This window comes from Ctenocephalides felis, unplaced genomic scaffold, assembly GCF_003426905.1.
Source record: "Ctenocephalides felis isolate EL2017-DRISC unplaced genomic scaffold, ASM342690v1 CF-g0.4_SCAFFOLD_03572, whole genome shotgun sequence".
Lineage (NCBI taxonomy): Eukaryota > Metazoa > Arthropoda > Insecta > Siphonaptera > Pulicidae > Ctenocephalides > Ctenocephalides felis.
The window spans coordinates 20,238,893-20,262,301 of record NW_020539726.1 but is presented as its reverse complement, the minus strand read 5'-3'; the positions used below and the strand labels follow the sequence as shown (position 1 = coordinate 20,262,301).

Genomic DNA, 23,409 nt, shown 5'->3' with positions numbered 1-23,409 from the left:
TTTACAAACGTTAGAAGGTAACTCAATGTTTTTTTCTTTTTAAGTGTTATGACTTTCTTTTTCAATTATGATCATATTTTCAGATTAGTTTATATTTTTGATATTTTCTATACTTTAAAATAAATTATGAACTCTTTTCAACGCTTCAAAGTATGTTCCAAAATGGTTGATCCATAAAGACATCGATATCAGCACAATAAACGATGAAATACGAATTCATTCAGACATATACAAAACCGCCTTGAAGATCACCCAAGCTCACGTGCAACAGAACTACACCAGAATACTACCAGAGCCAGTAAAAGAAAGTAAAATCTATATTAAACCTCTGTCAATCTCAAAATCACTGTCGTTGATCAGAATATTTTGCATTATTAAATCCTATTTTTATTCTTAAAATATAACTTACTTTTTACCTTTAGGATAGATACAAAAATTGATGTATGATGATAAAAAAAAACAAAAAGAAAATATAATAAAGATTTTAATTTCCATTTCAAGTAAAAACGAATATCACTACTGCTTGATATGATCCATTGATATGCAACATATGATACATAAAAACCAAAATCACTACTGCTTTATATTCATACCACTATTTCATAAACTAACAAATGATTATTTAACAATATTTGTTTTAATAATATAGTCCAAACCGATGTGAATAGAATAGCGTTATTTGATTGTCGATATCTTTTACAGTTGTGACAAAAAGTGGCTATGAAAAAGAGGCCACTTTCGCATATTTTAAAAGATATCTTAGCCAGATAATGAGCTAGCGAGTTGAAACCGTATATCGGATTTTTTACCAAAAAAAAAGCTATAAAATGACATCAAAATCATTTAAATACCAGGATGGGGCTAATTCTGTATGGAAACACGATAAGACTCTTTATGAGTGCTTATATAATAAATTTACAATATTATTATAATCTAAAATCATAAATACACTTGCTCATAAATTTACAATTTAAGTAAAGAATATTAGTAAATAACTAGTAGTGCATAGCATGGCGTTGTGCCCTAAGACAAATAGCAGGAATAGAGCATTGAAAAAATAATCAATAATTAATTAAAATAAAAATTTATTTTTAATTTTTTATAGATTATCTTTATTATTTATAATCTATAGAAAATTAAAAATAAATTTTTATTTTAATTAATTAATGATTATTTCTCGAATGTTTTATTAGGGTCGGGATCTCCTGCGATTTGTCTTAAGACACAAGGCCATGCCATGCACCACTAGTTATTTACTAATATTTTTCTTAAGCTTATTATTATTTAATATTACTGTATAAATTTTCATTATAAATTATTAGTGTTTTCACAAAACCTCCGAGATCCTCAGTCTACTAAAACGAGCATATATGCAAGTGAACTGGCCAACCGACGAGGCAGGCGGTCGACTGCAGTAAAACCATTTCAATTTGTATGCATGTGATGTATAATATAACATGGGGCCGCTTAATCCCTTGCAAATTGCACAGAACAGACAAATAAGCGAAATGTGTTTTACAATCGAGCTCTATCTATGCCAATTCGCGAAAGATAGACATATAAAAGTCAAAGGATAATGAATGATGGATGATGAAGTAGAATATTGAGTTAATAACCAGAACGGTAGTAATATTTTCTTTTATCAATACCAAATTATAATTGATTATTTGCCATTGAAGTGTCTGCATAGTCAGCTCTATTAGATAAATTGTTATAATAAAATATTCAAATATTGATCCATCAACTATTGTCTTGATCAACCATTGCATTGAGTTACCTTCTAAAACTATGACAAAAGGAGAAGTTTCAGCCAACAACTTATAGGACGTAAGGTTTTGATTGCTGTTGAAATATGCAATTAAAAAAAGGTATCCCCAAAATAGTTTAGAATTAGCTTTGATAGAATACTAGACGGACAGACACTTCCTTCAGACAATCAGCAATACTTTCAATTTACCATGGTTTCTCCCATAGGAGAATTCCTTCTTTTCTGTTTTACGTGTGGGCATTACAACACTGTATCACTTTGTTTTAATATCTTCATCACAATGATATCTAAATTAAGTCATACAATATTAATTTACATATCGCCGTAACGCCCCTTAAACATCTAGCCATGATTTCTTCTTATTTCGAATGCAAAATTATGCAGTTGATTCTCATATCGCCTGTGTTGATATCTCCGTTAGCCATCATATACAATCATACGATACCTATAAATTAATCAAAAATAATATTGCCAACAGACAACTCAATAACACCATAGCATCGTGTAGACTTTTAAATGATAGTAATGAATATAATGAACAGAATAACATCTCATTTAAGTATGCAAATTATATACATGTATGCAGACGCTTCACGAATAATAGTGTCTCTGATACGATACGGCCTTTGCGATTGTCCTCAACTTGGGTTAATGCAACAGATGCATATTCACAAGTACTTGTATAAGGATGAAAATGCAAGTGCAATTCGTCGAATATTTCGTAATATTTCGAAATATTTCGAAATATTTCAAAATACTATTAACTGTTTTATATTTTATATCCAATGCGGAATTACTGCACCAATAAAAAATTAATCACTATTACAGAAATTGTAAAAATAAAATTCATCACATAGAATTAGGACAACTTTTTGGGTTGCCATCTGCAAAACCGACGTCGTCTTATAAAATTTTTATATAAGACAAAAAAGAGTGAAGAGATATTTTAAATATAAGGTTTATGAATGTATAATAAAATAGATATAAATGATATGTATATATAAAATATGTAATTTTTTTCATAATTCTTTATACCAGGCACCCCTGCCGGACTGAGATATGAAAATAATATATCTAAAAAAATCTGGTCCTTGGTCAAATAATAACAAATCACGTTTCTAGCTTGTTCAAATATGCATAAATAATAGTTTGCTTGAACAAAAATTTTAAATTTACCATACGATTATTCTCTCGAGGACAAGGCGTACTATATAAGTAGGCCAGTGGAAGACCAGTGGTTATAGCAAATAAATGAGCTAGTAATTACGCAATAACCCATCTAATTAAAGTTCGGTTGGCATTAATAATTCAACTGTAACACTATTGTTTATATTTTATGATTCTTGATCATTTAAAATGTCATGACACGTATCTTATTTTGTTTCTCTACTTCCATTCGTGGCCAACATATGTCAGCACAGTAGCACCAATTTGATGATTAATAATCATAATTGAACTTTTAGTTCTGATTAGCATCGCATTATATCGATTTCATACACATTATTAACTTCCCGTAGGGTAGGTTTTAGTAATCTCAAAAAAAATCGAAAATGCAATTTTTTATATATCTGTACGTTTCAGAGGTTTCTGAACATTTTGGCATACCTTAGAAAAAATAGATATATGTGTGAGCGAATACAAATTTTCGTCGACGATTTCGCGAACACGATTCAACCGACTTGAATAATATCATCAAAAAACATTCGATTTCTACTGGTAAAATTACGTGCTGATTAGTTTTTGGTAAAGGCAATTCTAGCAGTTTCGGAGATAAGGGGCAAAAAGTGACAAAAATGGTATTTTAGTTTTTGAGATAACGGAGCGTCCGATTTAAATACATAATTCAAAAAATATTTTAATTGTATTGACAAAATGAACAACTGGTATAATTTTTGTAAAGGCAGGTCCAGCGTCTCCGGTGATCCAATAAAAAAAGTTAAAAACAATGCCATCTGACGTTCAAAAATGAACATTAGACATATATACATCGTACTATGAGATATTTAATAAAGAATAAAATATTAAGAGCCAAATATATTAAGCACCAATTACATGGGTTCCGTACCAATGTTTACACGTTAGACGACTGCGCGGCGCTTACGCGCTTTGATATTTAAACACGAAATCAGCTATGCAGCGCGATTGCTTACAAAATAATGTTGAGAATTTTCAAAAAAAATCAATATACAATAAAACAATATATAATAAAAAAACATTTTTTTCAAAGAAGACAAATTTTTCCATTTTTTTCTACAAAAATCTCATTTTTTCAAAATTTTGCAATTTTCTTTTAATAATTCAATTATCGGTACGGGAAGTTCCAGCAATTTGCCTTAAGACACGATACTATGCTCCACTATTTATATTAATTATTTCGATTATTTTTACCACCTCTATATCACCTCGTCAATGTTCTTTTCGTCGCAACTGCCATTCTAGTCAGTATGGAAACGAGTTAAAATGCAATTGCAAAAATGACACTTGTAGCCGCTTTTATTCGCACTTATTCGCGACGCTCGGTGCCGGCTCATTGTCCGCGCAAAATAAAAAGTTCGCGTTCACACAAATATAAATATATCCAACTTTATGGACACGCCGGCAACATGTTGAATGAATATTTATAATTTCCATTACGGATTATAAAGTGAGAAAAAACAAGTTTTATTACGGGTATATCTTGTGATATGCAAAGTATAATGAAGCATTTATATATAGCTTCGTAATTACAAGCACTCCATACTTATGGATATATATAAAATTTGCCCAAGTACTAAAATATATTGATTTACTGCTTGGGAATCTACAAACTAAGATATTCATAAAATCAAGCCATAAAATAGACTTAATGCAATAATTTGTAATATCAATCGACATGGATCAATAGCTAATGAATCACAATTACTAGATTCAATTTTTTGAATTGGTTAAATCCATTTCATATAAATTGTAGTTATTTTCATGAGCTGTTCATACATGGTCATGTTTTCTCATGTTTAATTTTTTTTTTAATTCTTAATATTGCTTTGAATATGTTTGATGGATTTAATGGATTTGATGGAATACAAGCAAGCATACTAAATATGCAAGAAATTACACAAAAGATTGAAAACTTTCTAAAAATATTCAGAAAGCTAAAAACTGCTGAAAATTTGATAGCAAAGAAATCTCAATGATTTTCATCCGGAGTGGTGCTTAAATGCACAAAACCACAATTTAAGGAGCTTTTTAGAGAAAAAATAAAAAAAAACTTAATATTGATCAAATTAAGAAGAGTGAAGTTTTTTCTTTTTTTTTATTTATTTATAATTAGCAATCAGAGTATATATTTTCTAAGCTAATGTGTGACGTATACACAAAATAAAAATTAAATAAAGTAATTAAGATAAACAATAATAAAGATACAAAACAAAAATTATAAATAAATACAAATAATATAATTATGAGCAAATTAGGAAAATAAGTACGTTGGGGTGCCTCCATTTAGTTAATCCTAGTGGAGAAGAACAGTGAAATAAAAACATTTTTTATTTATCTCTGACGATATAAATAATTCAATCGATTAAAATCATTTAACCTGATACATGGTATTGAATTACCATATATCCCAAAATACAATTTATTATTTCATTGTATTATTAATATCATCCGAGTAGAACCTATTACCATCAACGAATTGATTCAATTTATTCAAACTTCATTCCAAAACCGTCAATTTAATATTACAAACCGATACACAAATTAATTTTTATCTGATTGAATTAAATGTTAGCCGATTTTAAAATAATTACTGGTAAATTATTTTGTATCGTAATTTAATGGAAACTATCGCTGCGGAAATAATACTTAGTAAAAATTGAGGATTTAATTAATAACTAGTGGGGTGCATGGCATCGTGCCTTAAGGCTAACTAAAAATCTTGGTACAAAACTCAAAAAACAAATTACACATTATTAAAATCTCTATAAAATATTTGATAATTTGATATTCATATGCCCAATAAACATTTTTGAGCGCCAAATTACATTATTTCAACTTATTTTTATTGAGAGTCCATAACCGCTAGACCTGCCTTTCCAAAAATTTAATGAGTTTTTTATCTTATTAATATAAATAAAATGTTTTTTTGAATTATTAAAATCGGACGCACCGTTCTCCTAAAAACTGAGTTACCGTTTCTGGCACTTTTTACCCCGTATCTTCGGAACAGCTAGACCTGCCTTCACCAAAAACTAATCTCCTTATCAATACGAATCGAATGCTTTCTGAATTATTCAAATCGGTTCATCGGAGTTCCCAAAATCGTCGACGAAAATTTGTATCTGCACACACACACACACATATACACAGACACATACACACACAAGCCATACATCATTTTTTTAAGGTATGCCAAAATAATCAGAAAGTTTTGAAACGTAAAGATACATAAAAATTTTCATTTTCGATTTTGTTGCGATTACTATAACTTACCCTACGGGAAGTTAAAAAGTACTTGAGCCATGAATAGTGACAAATAGATATGAATATGGTAGAGAGTGCAATTAGAGACAATAAACGAGTAATTAGCATGAGGTATGTTAATAACTGAAATAGAAAAAATGTGATTTGAGTAAACCAAATGTTGTATCGAACTCGACACTTATCATTAGTGACAACAGTTCAAACAAAAAAAAATTGAATTTTTTCCTCTGTGTTGTCATTGAACTTGACTGCATTAGCAAGCATTTCCATATCATTAAAACTCATTTGCTTCAATAAATCCAGCTCGTATATCCCATGTTCCTAGACCGCAGGCCCGCGGGAGGCCCGCGGTTGATTAATAAAACCGGGTAATACACTTACGTCAATTATGGACATAATGTCGATCAGAAACGGTAGCTGAATTTTTCGTATGCGCATACATTAACGATCCGCAGTGACCACATATACATGATAAATCTGTTTTAATTAATCGCATCATAAATCAAAACACATCTCGGCAACAAATCGTGAATACATTATGCCGTCCAACCCACAATCATCAATCCGTTTGTTTGACAGTGAATAGAGAGTATTTCGAGTTGTTGTACTCCTGAACAACCAATTATAGACATTCTTTAAGATTTGTGTAATATTTCTTTGTCACACTAGGAGCGTCTGGGTTTAACAGTTCGAATGCACGTGTATCCGATGCACATTGTCATTGACAGGAATTGATGGTGGTCTCAAATGACCGCTTTAACATTAGGAAACTATTAGTCGGAAATGTAAAAATATATGTAAAATTCGAAAAACAAATTCTTGAGATAATAAATAAACCTTGAGATGAAGTCCACTAATTCATTCACCAAATATTATGTAGTTATTAGATCTTAGGAGACTTTTGTTTGTCCAAACGGATGCAGAAAAGCCATCAACGTCTTCGCTTTAACCACGCGAACTCTTATAATTGCTAATACGCAAAATAGGTTCTTTAGAAATGTATTTCATCAAAACAATCGATTTTAACATTAATAAGAATATAGCTCAATTTTGTAAATATAAGAAATGAGAATTTTACCATTACTCATCTACTCCGCCCTTGCAGTATCAACTTCATTATCCTTACTATTTTGAATTATTACCGATCGACAGTTCGATTACACATATATGATAACTAATAACCCGAACTATTAAAAAGAAAGAAACTTGCATATATTGAACCCGGTTGGCACACCTTAGATACCTATTCAAATTCAACTGTAACAAATGTTATGAATGCATCATGACATCAATCTATTCAGTCGAGCGTACTTTAGCTATTAGCAAGCTATCTTGTAAGAACAACAATCATTTCAATCATTGCTACATGTGTATGGAGATAGTTTTGGGCCGTTGACACACGAGGAAGAAAATAATAAATAATAAATTGAGTTTACAAACATAAAATCGAGGAATTTTTGTTTACTTGTTATACTTTTAATTGCAACCTGTCATACTAGGACATTCAGTAATTGTTTTGGCGATTATATAGCTTTTTAATGGGTTTCTGCCCAGTAGTTGTCCAATACATTTATGAGTAATTAACCATCCATTGTTGACATATTATTTTATATATATATATATATTATTATAGTCGTTTTTTTATATTTAAGATTGGCTGTGGATCGAACCAGTGAACTTGGGACCAGTTTGTGCTAGCCAACGCTCGAACTGATTACGCCACCACTAAGCCATATTTTAGCAGCATTTATGATAGAATGATAATAACAGCACTTTTTTCCATGAACAAATCTAAAAATATCATCAACAAATTCAAAATTCCCAAAGATTACAATTTCTTCCTCGTGTGCCACCGGCCTTAGGTGAGTAGCGGCCTATTGAAATATTGCGAAACGAAAACGATACAAGGATCGTTTAGTTCAGTTCAATCTGATAAGTCAAACTGGTTAAGTGCAAATGGCTTATTTGTAAGCATTGTCATCTCATTATAAATACAAAACATATGTCGAGATAACACTTCGACTATTGCATACGCATTGTTCAGGCTGACGCCCGCAATGCGGCGAATGGATTGAGGATTGCCTTCATTGCCCAACATAAAAAACTTTCAATTTTGAAAATTAGATATACCATAGAACATAGGCTTGCTTGTAGGTAAATAGCTAGAACGACTGGACCTGAATCAAAGCTTCAGGGTTCACTCCCGCTTTGAGCAGCCTGTTACCAGGCAGTAGAGACGAGGGTTTTCACTTGATAATATAGCTTCCAAGTGAAAATAGACCTGATCCCCATTACAGAAATTGTATTAATAATACATCATACAGAGATGGGACAACTGCTTGGGACTAGTATTAAGTCAAATCAGCCCAACAGCTTATAGGACACTTAAGTACTGATTGCTGTTCAAAATAATAGAACATTAATCAAAAGGCAGAGTATTTCAACTATCCTGGGACCAGTAAAAATTAGGAATATTTTTTGTACTGACATTAAAATGTTTCCATTTCTCTGTTACCCAAAGAAAGAAAACTACAAAGATGGCGCACCACAAAATAATAATAAAAACCAAGAATATACTCTAACGATTCTTCATAAAGCTCGACGGCGTTGGCTGCCTGGCGTGATAGTTCCGGACGCAATATTTTGCGATGTCGACTGAAACTCTAGAGATAGTAAATCTAAAATGATATAATCCATATACTGCAAAACTTTATATAGGTTATAATTTTATCTAACTTTATTAGAAGAAGTTTCTGAATTAAAAATGAAAAATAGTTTTCATGAAGTCGATGAATTTCATTAGCGTTTTATTAACGTATAAGCGTTAAGCTGATTGTTTTTATACTCCGCAAATTTATTATCATTTGAGTAATAAATTTAGTTCAGTGATTGATATTTCTGATATAAAACTTTTGAAATAATGTGGAAATATTCGTAATTTTTGAAGTAAAACTTCTTTAGGCACGACTAGGGTGTAAATCCGTACAAATGCAACGGAAGTGCGTTACGGCAGATAAGATACGATAAGAGTCGAGTGCCAATGATTCATCATTTGCTCTCTATGATATCACTTCTTTACGGGTCGATTGTGATTAGTCGTCGCGTATGTGAATAGAGATCTGTCGTTGTATGCGTACCGGCATCAACGTTGTATGCGAACCGATATCAACAAGGAAATCGGCATAGATAAATAAACAATTTCATGTTACATCGTAGTACAAATCTTGATTTAATGAAAAATGCCTGAATCAGAAGAATATTTTACCGTGTCCCCCGAAAAATAATTATAATGAAAATAATAAAACAAATGCAGCAAATTTATTGAAATAATTTCTATATTAAGTTATTGAAATGGAAAATATTTTTTAGGCAAAACAGATATTACAGCTGTTCAAAGAATGAGATTATATCGCCAGCGAAAAAGTATAAAAAATACAAGCAGTCAATGAATGTATGTTAATTTTAATTACATGAAGTTCTTCGAACACAATTACATGATGAGTGAAGTTGCAAAAACAATATTTGTTGAGGCGTTGTTTAACATAATCACTGTGTGAACAAATATTAAAGAATTTATTAATCAGCAATTACTTCATTTCTCTAATGAAGGTTCATTTCTAAATGCTAATTACAATGACAAACCGATCATGTCATATTTGAAATAGGACTTTAATTATTGTTTTTAAATATTATACATATTTTAATGCTATTATAAATATATGATTTATAATTTATTAATATATAAATGTGTATAATGGTTGACAATAATAAATGTGTGCATCAGGAGTGTTACCATATTACTAATAAATATTATTCAAAATTGTTACATGATGTATTTATTTTTACTTAACTTAAATTTGCTACTGTGTACAGTAGCGAATGAGTTTTACTTCAATCGCGTGTGAACCATGCGTGCACTCTTTTTTTTTAAATTAGTCTACTCTCTACCGGAGAATCTGTTATTGTAATTGATATTTTCACTATTATTATTTTTATTATTATAATTGTTTCTCATATAACACATTAAGCGTGACTGATGAATCATGAATGTGAATGAATAATGGTCGGTTCATTGTTAGCAATAGCTTTTGTTTCATTAGGTCAGCGGTTCCGCACCTATTGTTAAAGTTTACCGTAATGAACATATAAATGTTATGCGTAATGAATTAATTATTTTATCAATGGATGATTTAATTAATTCGTCGACAGTTGCGAAACGGCCGGATTTGACCGTGACTACCGGGTTTGCTGAATTATGTTCCCAGAAGCGCCTGTGGTGAAAAGATTTGTGCAATGTATTGTGATAAATGGTCGATTCCGATTATATTTGCGGCTATAAATTGGGTATCGAAATTTGCCTATTCTCGAATAACATAGCTATATTTCGTTATTAGTTTCGATGTGTATCAAAGAACCGCAAATTTCTACATATTGTTGGTCAAGGTTGTTTCAAAAAATTCTAGAAATATTCACGTAGTTTCAATCGTCTTATTTGATTTCCCATTACAATGTTCTATGATTAATATTAGGATCAATAAGAACACAAATTAAAATTTCCATATTCGTACTTACATACAAACCGCGCCTATTTGCAAACTCGGCGATCCTAGTTCAGACAAAAAGCAATTGATCATTAAGAAAGATGCGTTTGAATAGAAGAAATTTGCGGTATTCGCCAATCCCAATGGGCATATAAAATAATGATTTGTTTTATACTTATTGAAATACTTTATGATAATTATATTTTGTTTTCTATTTATATTTATGCAACTATAAGGCCATTCACATAATGGATAATAAAGTAATGAAAATCGCGATGGAATTTTTCATTGCAACATTTCAGATAATAAAATTTTGAAAAATCTATTGAGTGGTCACTAGAGTAGAGGTGCAATATTAATTTTATTAAAAGAAAGCTATGTTACGGGTCTATCTTCATATGAGTTGGTAGTAACAAACTGACAAAAAGCTATGTATTTGGTGTGAGATCAGCCGTTTTACACATAAAACCTAAACAAACGTCATGCAACAAATGCACAAACGTCAAATTAAAATTTTATCATAAATGCAACTTAAAAGTCTAAGCTCTCGGTTGAAAATAAGTTGCTACTATATAAATCAATTATTAAACCAATCTGGACTTGCGGAATTGAGCTCTGGGGATGTGCTTACAAATCATATATAGCTATAATGCATAGAACTCAGTCAAAAATTTTACGTACAATTCTTAAACGATGCAATCAACGTTCAAAAAATTCAAGAAAAAATACAAACGCAAACTGGACTCACATTCGAACCCATCAATAGTTGACATTAGTTGACCTTTTGGCATAAGGAGATTGAAACGACAATGGCCTTTAGACTTAGTCTTAGATTAGGTCTAATATAATATTATCATATTAATTGTAAAACTGAGAAGATCTCATTGGAGTTCTTCTTAGACATCGCTCTTAAATATTGTCATTTTAGCTCATAGGTATCTTTATGTATTTCTGATTGCTAAATAAAACAAAGTTAACAAAAAAAATGCAACTTTTTCGATAACATATGTGAAGTCAGTAAAGACAGTTTTGGCTAGACTTCAGTAAATATTATAAATAAAAAAATCTTTAAACCAATCTCTCGTATTATTACGATCATTTCACTTGTTCATTGGTTCTGTCTCAGACGACGTGTGCCTCTTTCTTTAGATTTATGGCACGCGAATAAATCTTTCATTTCGAAGCCACTCGCAAAATTAATTACGCCATTTATATTGTCGATAAGCATGAGACAAGATGATAATCTTAACCGATTACTTTCAGCCGAAATTGGGAAGGTACCTCGAAAAGGTAATCCTGACGTATATATTGTGTAATATTAAAACAATGAGAAATGACTTGGATAAAAGTAATCATTAATTCGTTTAAAATGTATTATTGATAAATATTCTGTTCTCTTAAGGTATATAAGTAATAATTTATATTCAATAAAATATTTTAGAGGTCTTCGAAAGGTTATTGTTAATTAACCAGTTAAAAGTTTTCTGTGGTCCGAATCGAGCTCAAAACGAGTATATTCGTCATTTATAGAGTAAATTGCAATAGCAATTAATCATTGTTTTATACGCTTGACGAATGTATGCTATAATACACAAAGTTTCCATGACGTGTATATTAGTCAAACAGAATTAACTAGTTAAATAATCTTGCTCAAAGTGAGTTTTTTGAGATTTATATAATTATTAACCCGACATAAATAGAAGCACAATCAGTACAATTCACTTTTGTTGTTTGTCGAGTCATTTTGTGACCGGTATTTTAATTCAAGCCGTAATGGCGAGCTTAACCAATTATATTTCATTAAAGAATGAATTTAATACTATATAATTGAGATAATCACGACTATAACAAGAGTAGACAGTAGTAAAATTATTTATTTGCATAGTCTCGGTAAGAGTTATCATAGTAATTGAACTGTCTATAAAATGATTTTTTTTTAATAATAGTGATTAGATTAATGAATATAGGCCTAGATGAATATAGATATATAATAATGAAGTAATTTTTGCAAAGTAAAAATCATAGTATTCATATGTTTCTATTTAAAATATGAGTCATAATTGAGAATAATTAGATTAAGCATAAAATTACTTTATCTGCAAAAATGAATGTAGTCATAAATATTTAATGAGTTTTGATAGATTAGATAGGTAGATCAGATTCTGCAAATTTGATAAAGTTATTATAAAATACGATGATCGATTAAAGAAATTTATATTGAAAGATTGGTCAAGTAACTGAAAATTAAGCAGAAATTAGAGAATCATTTAACAATTGGCTGTGGCATGTCATTACCAGGTAATTTCTCTTAGCACAGTAGCTCCCAGAATCCCAAGTAATAAAAAATAATTCTATTTATTAAATTAATAACTTACCGTGATCGGCATGTCATGACTAATGTCGCAAGTGTCTAGACGTCTCTTAAATCTTAAGACCGTGTGAGTCGCATTCTCGTAACCTAGAAGAAGTTGATAATCCTGCGAAGGATCAACTTCAGGTTCACGGTCGTATCCAGGCTTAACATGACGATCCTGAAAAGATAAAAGAAACATTAGGTAATTAATTGAAAATTCAAGCCTGCTATTAAAAAACTATATTAGGTAATAATTAACGTTGTGGTGGAGTACCACTCACAATTAGAGCAATTTAGAATATCCACCACAAGTGTGAAAATGAAAATCTGAGTTATGCGACTTTAATCTAGGTCATATTTTAAATTCCTGCAAGCACCTACTTGTACAAATCAAGTGACAGAGTTATAATTTATATGATTTCTCGTACTAATTTGTAGATAAGATATGAAATGGTCTCACAAAGCGAACGTATATCACTATATAATTGCACTGAAACACGTACAGGATACTGTGATAATTATATATCATTTTCTGGGTAATTTTTCTTTTCCTACCGCCGACAAAAATTTCGAAATGCAGGATATGTTTTTGCATCAAGTCTCGTTATAAAAAGGGAGAGTTGTTGAGACCTGTTTTGCAGATAGTTATCTGTTTACTGAGATTGAAAGTCATTTAAAATTATTAGGCAAAAAATATAGAAAAGTAAATTGAATTTCAGAAATTGTTTCATTATAAATTAGAATATATAGTTATAGTTTAACACATCCAAATAAAGCCGCAGAAAAAAAATAAAAACAGAAACGATTTTTGATTTTCACCAAGCAATATTTTACAAAGTCATGAAATTGAATACGTTGTAATTCCCATGCCCGCGCCCCGATATCAAATTTTTGATTTATGTACGGTTTATAAAAATAATCACGAGGAAATTTCATCATTACTTGTCAGATGACGACCAGAGTTGATTTAAACATAATGATATGTTATTATTGAATTATGGACGTAGTATCGTAATAATGGAAGAATTTGTAATTATTTTTAAGCCGACGGACGGCCGACGACGCAGGAATATTATCATGGGATTGCTTATTTGGTTAAAGTGGTCAGAAAATTTATTCAGGATTGTTTTATTGACTGAATCAATCAAATTAAATTTTTATAATAAATAATAGATATATGTAATTTTTTTATTGGTGAATGGTATCAAAATGTGATAAATCGAATAAGGCAAATATGGATGTTCCCGTACGGTAATTTGAAATTAAATTTTTACTAAAAAAAATATTTTTTTTGGAAATTTTAAATTTTTCTGAAAATATTGAAAATTTAAAATTTGAAATAATTGAAAATAACTGCCTTTATTTGAAAATTAAGATTTTTTTTGAAAAATTTGAACATTTTTGAAAATACTGATATTTTTTAAAAACTGAGAACTGAAAGTGTTTGAATATTTTTTTTTTGAAAATTTAAAAATTTCTTTCTATCTAAAAATGCCCATTCATGTCGGTTGATCCATACTGTTGGAAGTAACTGATTTTTTAAGCCAATTTTTGAAACTTTATTCGCTGGATCTTCGAAACTGCTGGAACTGTTTTTAAACATTTAACAAGATTAAATTCACTGTAAATGAATTTGATTTTTGTTCTCGAATTTTCACATTAAGCACAATGTATATGTATAACTAGGATTCTCTGTATTATACATAAAAATTTGATTAAAAGTATGAATACGCAGAGGTGAAAGTATATGAGTGTCTATGTATTTTTATATACTTTCAAAAGCAAATATATTGATATGATTCACGTTAAAAGATAGTTATAAAGATGTAAAATTTTACTGTCTTGTTTTTAAGATAGGTGTGATCTCTCATACCATTGACTGGGATACAGTACTTCTAAAATAAATCTAATAATAATAAAAACAAAATTCTTCATTGCGTCAACACAAGCAAAATATTTTTTTGAACCATTCAAATCAGACGCTCCTTTCTTTAAAAACTTAATTTTCATTGTCCGACGAAAAATCGTATCCAAACATATATACATATTTTTTCTAAAGAATGCTAAAATGTCCAGAAACTTCTAAAACGTAAAGATTTGCAAAAATTCTCATTTTCGATTTTTTGAGGATAACTATTTCTTACCCTATGGGACGTTAAAAATATAAATGTTTAAATAATTTTTTATACATCTATTGATTAATGTTCCTAAATATTTCTCTAAAGCTCTATCTCACTTTAACATCACTGGTTGTTTTGAGGAATTGAAACTATCTGAATTTAAAATCTTATATTTCTGTGATTATTGTTTTTTACATATATTGGATGACATGGGTTTGTTCCCTTATGAGTTAGCATTTCAAACTTCTTTACACATGATTTTCCTAATCTTGAAACTGTGATTTTTAAAGACAGTGCAGAATGTTGGTTTTTCATTAGCGGCAAAGTGTACCTACATATTAGATTAGAGATAAAATTGTCTTTAATATAAGAGGTTATTCTGATCATCTGGTACTCATTTATATTTTAAAAAATACCTTATTTTCTGAAAAATAGGTTTTGTAAATTAGAAAAGTTGGTTTTTCATTAGCAGTGAAGTGATCTAATGAATATTCCCTATGATAAAGTGTAGATTCTCCATTGTGTTCCACAATTCAAATAATTTAACTCCGGTTTCACATGGGACTAGACACGCGATCGATGTCGCCTGCTCCGAATACCGACTTGTAAGCTCCGGTGATAAATGAGCAAAGACCGGAACCGAAGCGATGGATTAACTAACGAGAATCCGGAAAAATCGAACTAGAGATTCTTGAAGCCGCTGAGGAAAAAAGAAAACCACCGATGTAGACGAAGAGAAATAGAGCGAATGTCTACTATGTACGGGGACACTTTCCGGAAAATAATTTGTATGGTAGATTTTGTTTTGAAACAACTCCGGGTCGTATTGGCGTTGATTTAGCTTATCATTTAATTTAAAGTTTACAAAAGTTTTGCTTCGGGGTATATGGTAGAAAAGAAGTTGCATTAGATGTATTTATAGAAATGCAATATAAAGTAGAGAGAAGAGAGAGGGTCAGTGGTCAGTGGATGAAGAAGTCCACCACGATTATCTCGAAATCAAGTAAAGTAAGGCATTTTTAACAATACTATTTGAAGGTAGAGGGCTAAAGGTCAGGAGTTGAGCGGCCATATTGTCAATTTTGCAACAAAATTATTCTTAAAGGTTTGAGCTGTGTTATGTAGTTGATGATAGTCCATGACTGTTAACTTCAAAACAAGTAATAGGCCGCTAGAATCGCCTAAGAATAGGATCGCCAATAGGAGATAAGCGGCCATATTGTCAATTTTGCAACGACAATTTTCTTCACTTTTGGAGCAGTGTTGTTTAGTTCATGATACCTGGATATAATTCTTGAATATACATTAATTATCTGTTATCTTCTGTTTTCGACAAAATGTAAACTTAAATAAAATAGTAAATAAACAAGTGAAATGAGTTAACAAAGATAATTTTACAAGATTTTACGAGGGATTAAATTAATAGTTATCACAACTCTAATAATGCGTTATTTTGCTTTTCGCTGGAACTTTCCGTACTGTAATGAAATGTTAGAAGAATACTGAACGTTTTGAAATAGATTATTATAAATATTGTAGCATTGTCTAATATTTATAAGAATTATATAAACTGAATTGCAAAGTTGAAATTATTTGTTTAAAGTATATTAGAACTCAAGTCAGAATTAAAAATAAAATCTGAATTATTTTCGACATACAAAAATTTTTTTTTTGAAAAAAAAAATTGAAAAAAAAAGTTGAAACAAAAAAAATTTTTTTTTCCAAAATCAATTATTTTGATAAGGCAAGCAGAAAGTTCTTTGAATCATTTGAATCGGACGCTTAGTTCTTTCAAAAACTGCCATTTTTTGCACATTTAGCTCCGTATCTTCTAAATGGCTGGGCCTGCCTTTGCCAAGATCTGATAGGCACTTCTCCCAATTATTACTAATTGAATTTTTTTAGAACATTCAAATGGGATGCTCCGTTCTCTCAAAAACTCGATTTCTATTTTCTGCACACTTTGCTCTTTATCTCCGTAACTGCTGGACCTGCCTTTGCTAAAAACTAATCAGCTCATCTCCCTATCAATAGTAATCGAATGTTTTTTAAACCATTGAAATCGGTTGATCCGTGCGCCCGAAAACGTGACTGGAAATTTGTATCCATACATACATACACACACACACAAATCAATTTTTTCTGAAGTATGCCAAAATGTTCAGAAACCTTCAAAACGTCGAGAAATGTGAAAATTTTCACTTTAGATTTTCGGCCCATTGCAATAACTTACCCTACGGGAAGTTAATAACAGATCTTTTTGCCCACTGTCTGTTCACCTTGCATATGGGATAGAAAGAACCAGGTGAGAAAATTTTTGAAAAACAGTTGAAAAAAACCAATTAGCTAGAAATTTTACTTAATATAGTTAGATAGTTGTTTGTTAGATATGTAGTTATTTCTTATGATTCAGTTGCTTTTGTTTTAACAGTATAATTATTAAAAGTCAAATAAGACCTTTTTGCCCTAAAACAATAAATGCCAATACATTTTGTTGATTATTGGTTTAAATTTATTTCCTATTCAACTTCATGCCTCTATACCCTATAAAAATAATTAAAATATTAATTCAAAAACAAAAGTCGGTTTACATAAACCCAGCTAAACTCATACATATGTAATTTCCATAATCCCTACGTCAACATCCAGTTGCCACGACATTCAACTACTCTATACTTTGTCCTTCATAATTTTAATTCGCATAACCGCATACTCGCATGAAAATTCATTTTACACACAGTTCAGTCGTTCAGTCAACGAAGGTATATTTTATAAAAGCGTATAAAAAACACAACCGGTCGTTCGTCAAACAAAAATCAGATTTTGCCTCAGTTGTTCGGAAAAACAAGCCGATATAAAACAAGCATGCACTCGGCTAATGAAAATTTCTTTCTATCATTTTTCCCGCGCTTTGTCGGTCTTTCTAGGCAGTTGAGGTGAGTCGTTCCCGGAGCTGCCGGAGTTCCCGGAGCGGTACCTACGTACGTGCCTGTCATAACCACGTCGAGAAATTGCCATTTTCCGTATTGCCATGAATATTACAAAACAAAGCGTGCGCTACAAGTAATCTTTTATTGAAAATACGAAAAGGCATGTCATGTAGGATACTAGTTGGCGGTTAACGAAAGGGCTGATGATAAGTTGTAGAAGATATTTAAAAGTCAAATGATAAATTGGGTTTACTGAACTGAGACAAGTTTTTTTATACATATGTATATTTAATAGTATAAATAAATATAGTGTATTTTTTTGCATTATGTGGCTATGAACGCAGAAATGCGTTTTCATCAATAAATTCTTATATAGACAGCTCTAGATACATTCTAGCAAAAGATCTCTTCATTGAAGGAGTCCAATAAACGCCATACATAACATTAACATGATATGTATCCTGATTGTCTAATTAATTAAAATTTACAAAAATACCATCGTGATATTTTACTTTTTTAAAGCTAAAGTCAAATTACTAACTACATAAACGAATATTAGAATGCTTTGGAATTTTTTAGTATACAGTACTTGGAAAAAATAAATTGTTGACTTCCCTTACTATCCCAAATCTATGGTCGACTGTAATAGTAAACGTGTAAACGAACTAAGTAGATACTAAGACACATTTTTTAACCAGCTAGCAGTTGTAGTTTACATTTTTTTTAAATTTCGATAATGATTCAGATTTTAATCTTAATTCTGAGTAAAATTTTTGAAATTCAGTAATAATTTTAACTTTGCAGTTCATTTTATATAATTCTAATGTAATATTTTACAATGTCCTTCACTTTAAATCCGATTGATTAAGTTTATTTATTTATTTTCCATGCAAACATATATAAACGTAGTCGACCAGATTATAAGCTCTTATATTTTGTCTATAAAATACGAATAATAAAAGTTACAGTATTTATAATTATCTATTTAAAAACATTTAATATTCCTCGAATATCTCATTACGGTACAGAAAGTTCCATCAATTTGCCTTAATACACAGTGCCATGCACCACTAGTTTTGTATTTTTGTTAAATTGCATTTTAAATATAAATCGACACTATTTTATATGCATGACTATGCTCGTCAATACACAAAAAATTGTCACTGCTCCATGACGAATATATTCGTCAATCACAGTTTGTAATTGTAATTGTATATACAAAAGTAGATTTACTGTAAATCTTGGAATCTGTCAATTTTCATCTGATTTATAATAGTTTTTTTGTACATTATTTATCTCACAAGGAAGTTATTATAAGTGACATACAAACTTATTTTGTATCTAAAATTAAGACTTCAGAGACATCATTATTTAAAGATGAAAAGTATAAATTGAGATAATATGCAAAGTCATTCATTATTAATTTTACTTTATCATCTATGTAATTTGCAAAATAAATTGATGTATTATCGTTATTATTTTAAATACAATATAATCATCTGGATAAAGCTTTATTTACCAATCAGAAAATAATATTATGGAAAGCTAAATTTATAAAAAAATTTGAATTGAGGTAAGGAAAATATATCTAATTTTCAGTGAATGTTTCACTTCATTCATAATATTATTTCAACTAATTATAATTGAAAAAACACATATTTGTGATGCAAATAAATTTTATAATGAGTTCAAACATTGGAATAGATTTTGGAATTTTTCATAATCATCAAACCAATATTATTAAATTAAAATTCTTTTTTTTTAAAAAAAAAAGCTTTATAACTTTACAAAGGTAATCTGACTACCTTTATTAGGCCCCGCATACAATATTTACATCATATTCTTCAACCGTGCGTGTGGGTGACTGTGTACCACGGCTGCAATTGCTATTGTACAACAATAAAATTCCTATGATATATGCATATTTCCAATTAGAATAGCTATTTGCCTGCTCTTCACTTTTGAACTTTTGACAGACATATATCGACAGCAAAATTGATTTGCTAGAGTTCTTTGAATTTCTCATATGGCAGATAGGTAGATGATGGAAAATATTGACAATTTTGATGAACGCCTGTATGGATATTGATAAAAAAGAGAAAGGAATTTTTTGATTGTGCAATATTTGATTTTTGTCGTGTCTTTATACTATGCAATTACTATGTAATATGCTATTAATTTCCCTTGACACGTTGTGATTATCATATTTCAAATCGAAAGTGTCTTACACGAGCATAATTTTCTTAATGGAGATTTAAGAAATATTTATCTTGTGTATGGGTATGAGCAGTCTTAAATATTTATAAACCTTCTGGCAACCCTTCTGACATTTCTTCGCTGCTTGTTCCCATTATGAAGAACTGCTACGAATATATCCATATTATTTCAAAGCTTTCGTGTATTACCCTGGATTCTTGCTACTTTTATTCGCAAAGCTGGTAACTCATAAGGTTTTGTCTTTTGTGTGCTGTTTGAGTCGTACACTGTGGTTTTTTTATATATTTTATATGTCAGTGACTTTGCGAGTTTTCGCATTATTATGTGAAAAGGATTTAGTACACAGCATCGTGAGAAAGACGTGTGCGTGATATTGCATCGGTTACCATTTCGTGACCGTTTTTCTACTTTGAAGAAATATACTGCTGACGTAGAACAGAAATAAGAGATAATAAAGTTAATAATAGGAAAAATTATTTATATAGGCACAAATAGAAATTAGTTACTCTATTACTTCAGTCTGCCTTATAATATACATTGAAATACAGGCTAGGGGCGGGGCACAAAGATCCAATTTGGCCAAATCGCAAACACATAATTCGTATCAAACAAAATCGTACAGGGTGCTCGATTTATATGTGGTCAATGAAAATGTTGATTAACTTGAACAATTTGTTATTAGGTCATTTGAGCGACGTTGATTCCAAATCTGGGAAAAATTGTAAGGCGTTAAAATTTATGATAAAAAATGTTTATCAAAAATCATCAAAAATTATTAAATTATTTAACATTTCTAATGACCACATATAAAGGGTGCATACAAGAATTCCAGGGAAATTATAGCTATGTCATCGGCGCGTAAGTGCATATGATTAGAAGATCATCTGTGGGCATATTCGCTTGTAAAAAGGAGATAAAGCAATGGGCTTGGCACACTGCCCTGTGGTACCCTGCATTCTATTGATTCTAATTTTTATTTTAAGCAAATATGAGCTTAAGATATTAAAGAAGTTTGGAAAAGTAGTTTTGATATTATATAGTAGTCAAAAGAGTGCCAACCTTTCAAAAGCCTTTCTATTCATGGCTTCAAGAATACGAGACACCGTCGGCAAAATTCCCAATTAAAATATAGAAATATGTTATTAAACTCTTTTTTCAAAATGTATCATCTGCCCGTTTTTATCCCATAGGGGGGTAAATGGGACAGCCAGGGGGCAAATAGATCCAATGTCTTATTTTTTATATTTGAGGAATTTTATGATATAATAGCTACATTACTAAGCCAGTGCAAACTATAAATTTCATGTGCACATTTTTGACAAAGATAATACTGTATATAACCTTGATCTGGTATCTCGTCAAATATTCATCAGCAAAGTTGGAATAACTATTAATTTAATATATTTTTTGTTGTAAAAACTGTTTTTGCTTAATTTATGGGCCGATTTTGTCATCAATCAATGTTATGGCACGGCTATGTTACGTGGCACTCTTCATACAAATGGTACTGAATACTGTTAAAATGACATGTATTTGCTATACGATCAGGCGTTTTTCACATGAAATGCAACTTCACTCATATGTTATTAAACCATATCAGAAAGATCTAATTATCATAACATCGTACGTTTGATATTTGTGCGTTTTCTAGGTTAGGTTTTCATATCTTAAACGCCTGACTGCACAGAAACCACATGGCTTTTTGTCAGATTTTTAGTACCAAACCAAACCTTACCATAACATTGGTCTATTTCATGGCAGAATACGTCCCTTTAAACTTTTGTTTACTATTTTTTTATTATTTACACCTTTGTCAGCATAAAGGTTCTTATGGGCGTTTTACCTCACCCACATGTAATCTTTTATATGAGTTATATAAAAAACCGTTGAAACTAACCTAAAATTAACAATACATCTTATGTAGTAGTAATTAACGAGCAGACTTAAAAATTATATTGAGGTCTCGTAAACTAAACAACAGCGCTCACAACCAAAAAAACAAACATGAAAGAAAATACTTTTGTTATGGATTTTCAAACATTGACACTTATATCAAGATAGCAACATCATAAGAATCGAGGTCATGGTTAGTTATACATCATTTTCCCTCTACTTTCAAATAATTTTTGAAAATTCCCACTCTACTCGTTTGGAGATATTGGCGGTTGTACCCTGTTTCCCAAATAAATCATCATGAGACCGTTATTACCGCAATATGTGTTCAACATACAGATCGTAAGTGTTCCGATTTAGTTAAATAGAAAGTGTTCAGTAGAAACATGCAGGTAAACACGGTCATATGAAACAAAAGCATTTTGGACTTGCATCTCGTAAAACCTGGTGCAGTCATATAGAACATACAAAGCGTGTAAATATTTGAACATGTCGAGCGGCCTCGGGCATGTATTGTTAAAATGTACATAGAGCTTAATTTGATGTTTACCGCGGCTAATATCGTTAACTATAGATGGGAACGCCAGATTTCTGTTTCTGCTGCGAATTTTGAGGCAGGGTAATTAGCTTTTCCATGTAATAATAATTAGCTAGTAATTATCAGACCGAAATACATGATATTAGATTAATAACATACTATAATAAGCATATAACACATCGTTATTGTATATAGAATTCATTACAAATCTCTAGGCAAGTATAAAACCTAGGTCCTCTACTTCAAATCCCATAGCTTTCAAGACTTACCCATGGGAAGACCACAAAAAAAATATGTATCCACTTCGTTCCCGTCAAATAAATACTTGAAAGGGCTTAACTGTAGCCTTTCATTTTCGAATTTATCGGTCCTCTGCTATAATATAATATTTTCCAAAGTCCAAAATATAGAACACGGACCTAAATATATTTCCCTCATTACGTATCGTATGAAGTTTTCCGTTGCTTAATTATGCCCCATTTCGTCGAGACAAAACAGGGTCGAAAAGGGACTAAACTCTTAATCCTAGCCCATGTTTACAAAAACCGATGTATGTATAAAGCGTCCAGGTCTTTTTGCCAAACAAAC

General features: G+C 30.6%; 1 protein-coding gene across 1 annotated transcript in view; it reads right to left on the bottom strand.

Annotated features, from left to right (window-relative positions):
- LOC113388204 (MOXD1 homolog 2-like) overlaps window positions 1-23,409 on the bottom strand; it is a 70,767-nt gene that overhangs the window by 43,534 nt on the left and 3,824 nt on the right. Inside the window, exon 2 of the mRNA XM_026625605.1 lies at window positions 13,146-13,301. Coding sequence (XP_026481390.1) covers window positions 13,146-13,301 — 156 coding nt within the window. The remainder of the gene's footprint in view (window positions 1-13,145; window positions 13,302-23,409) is intronic.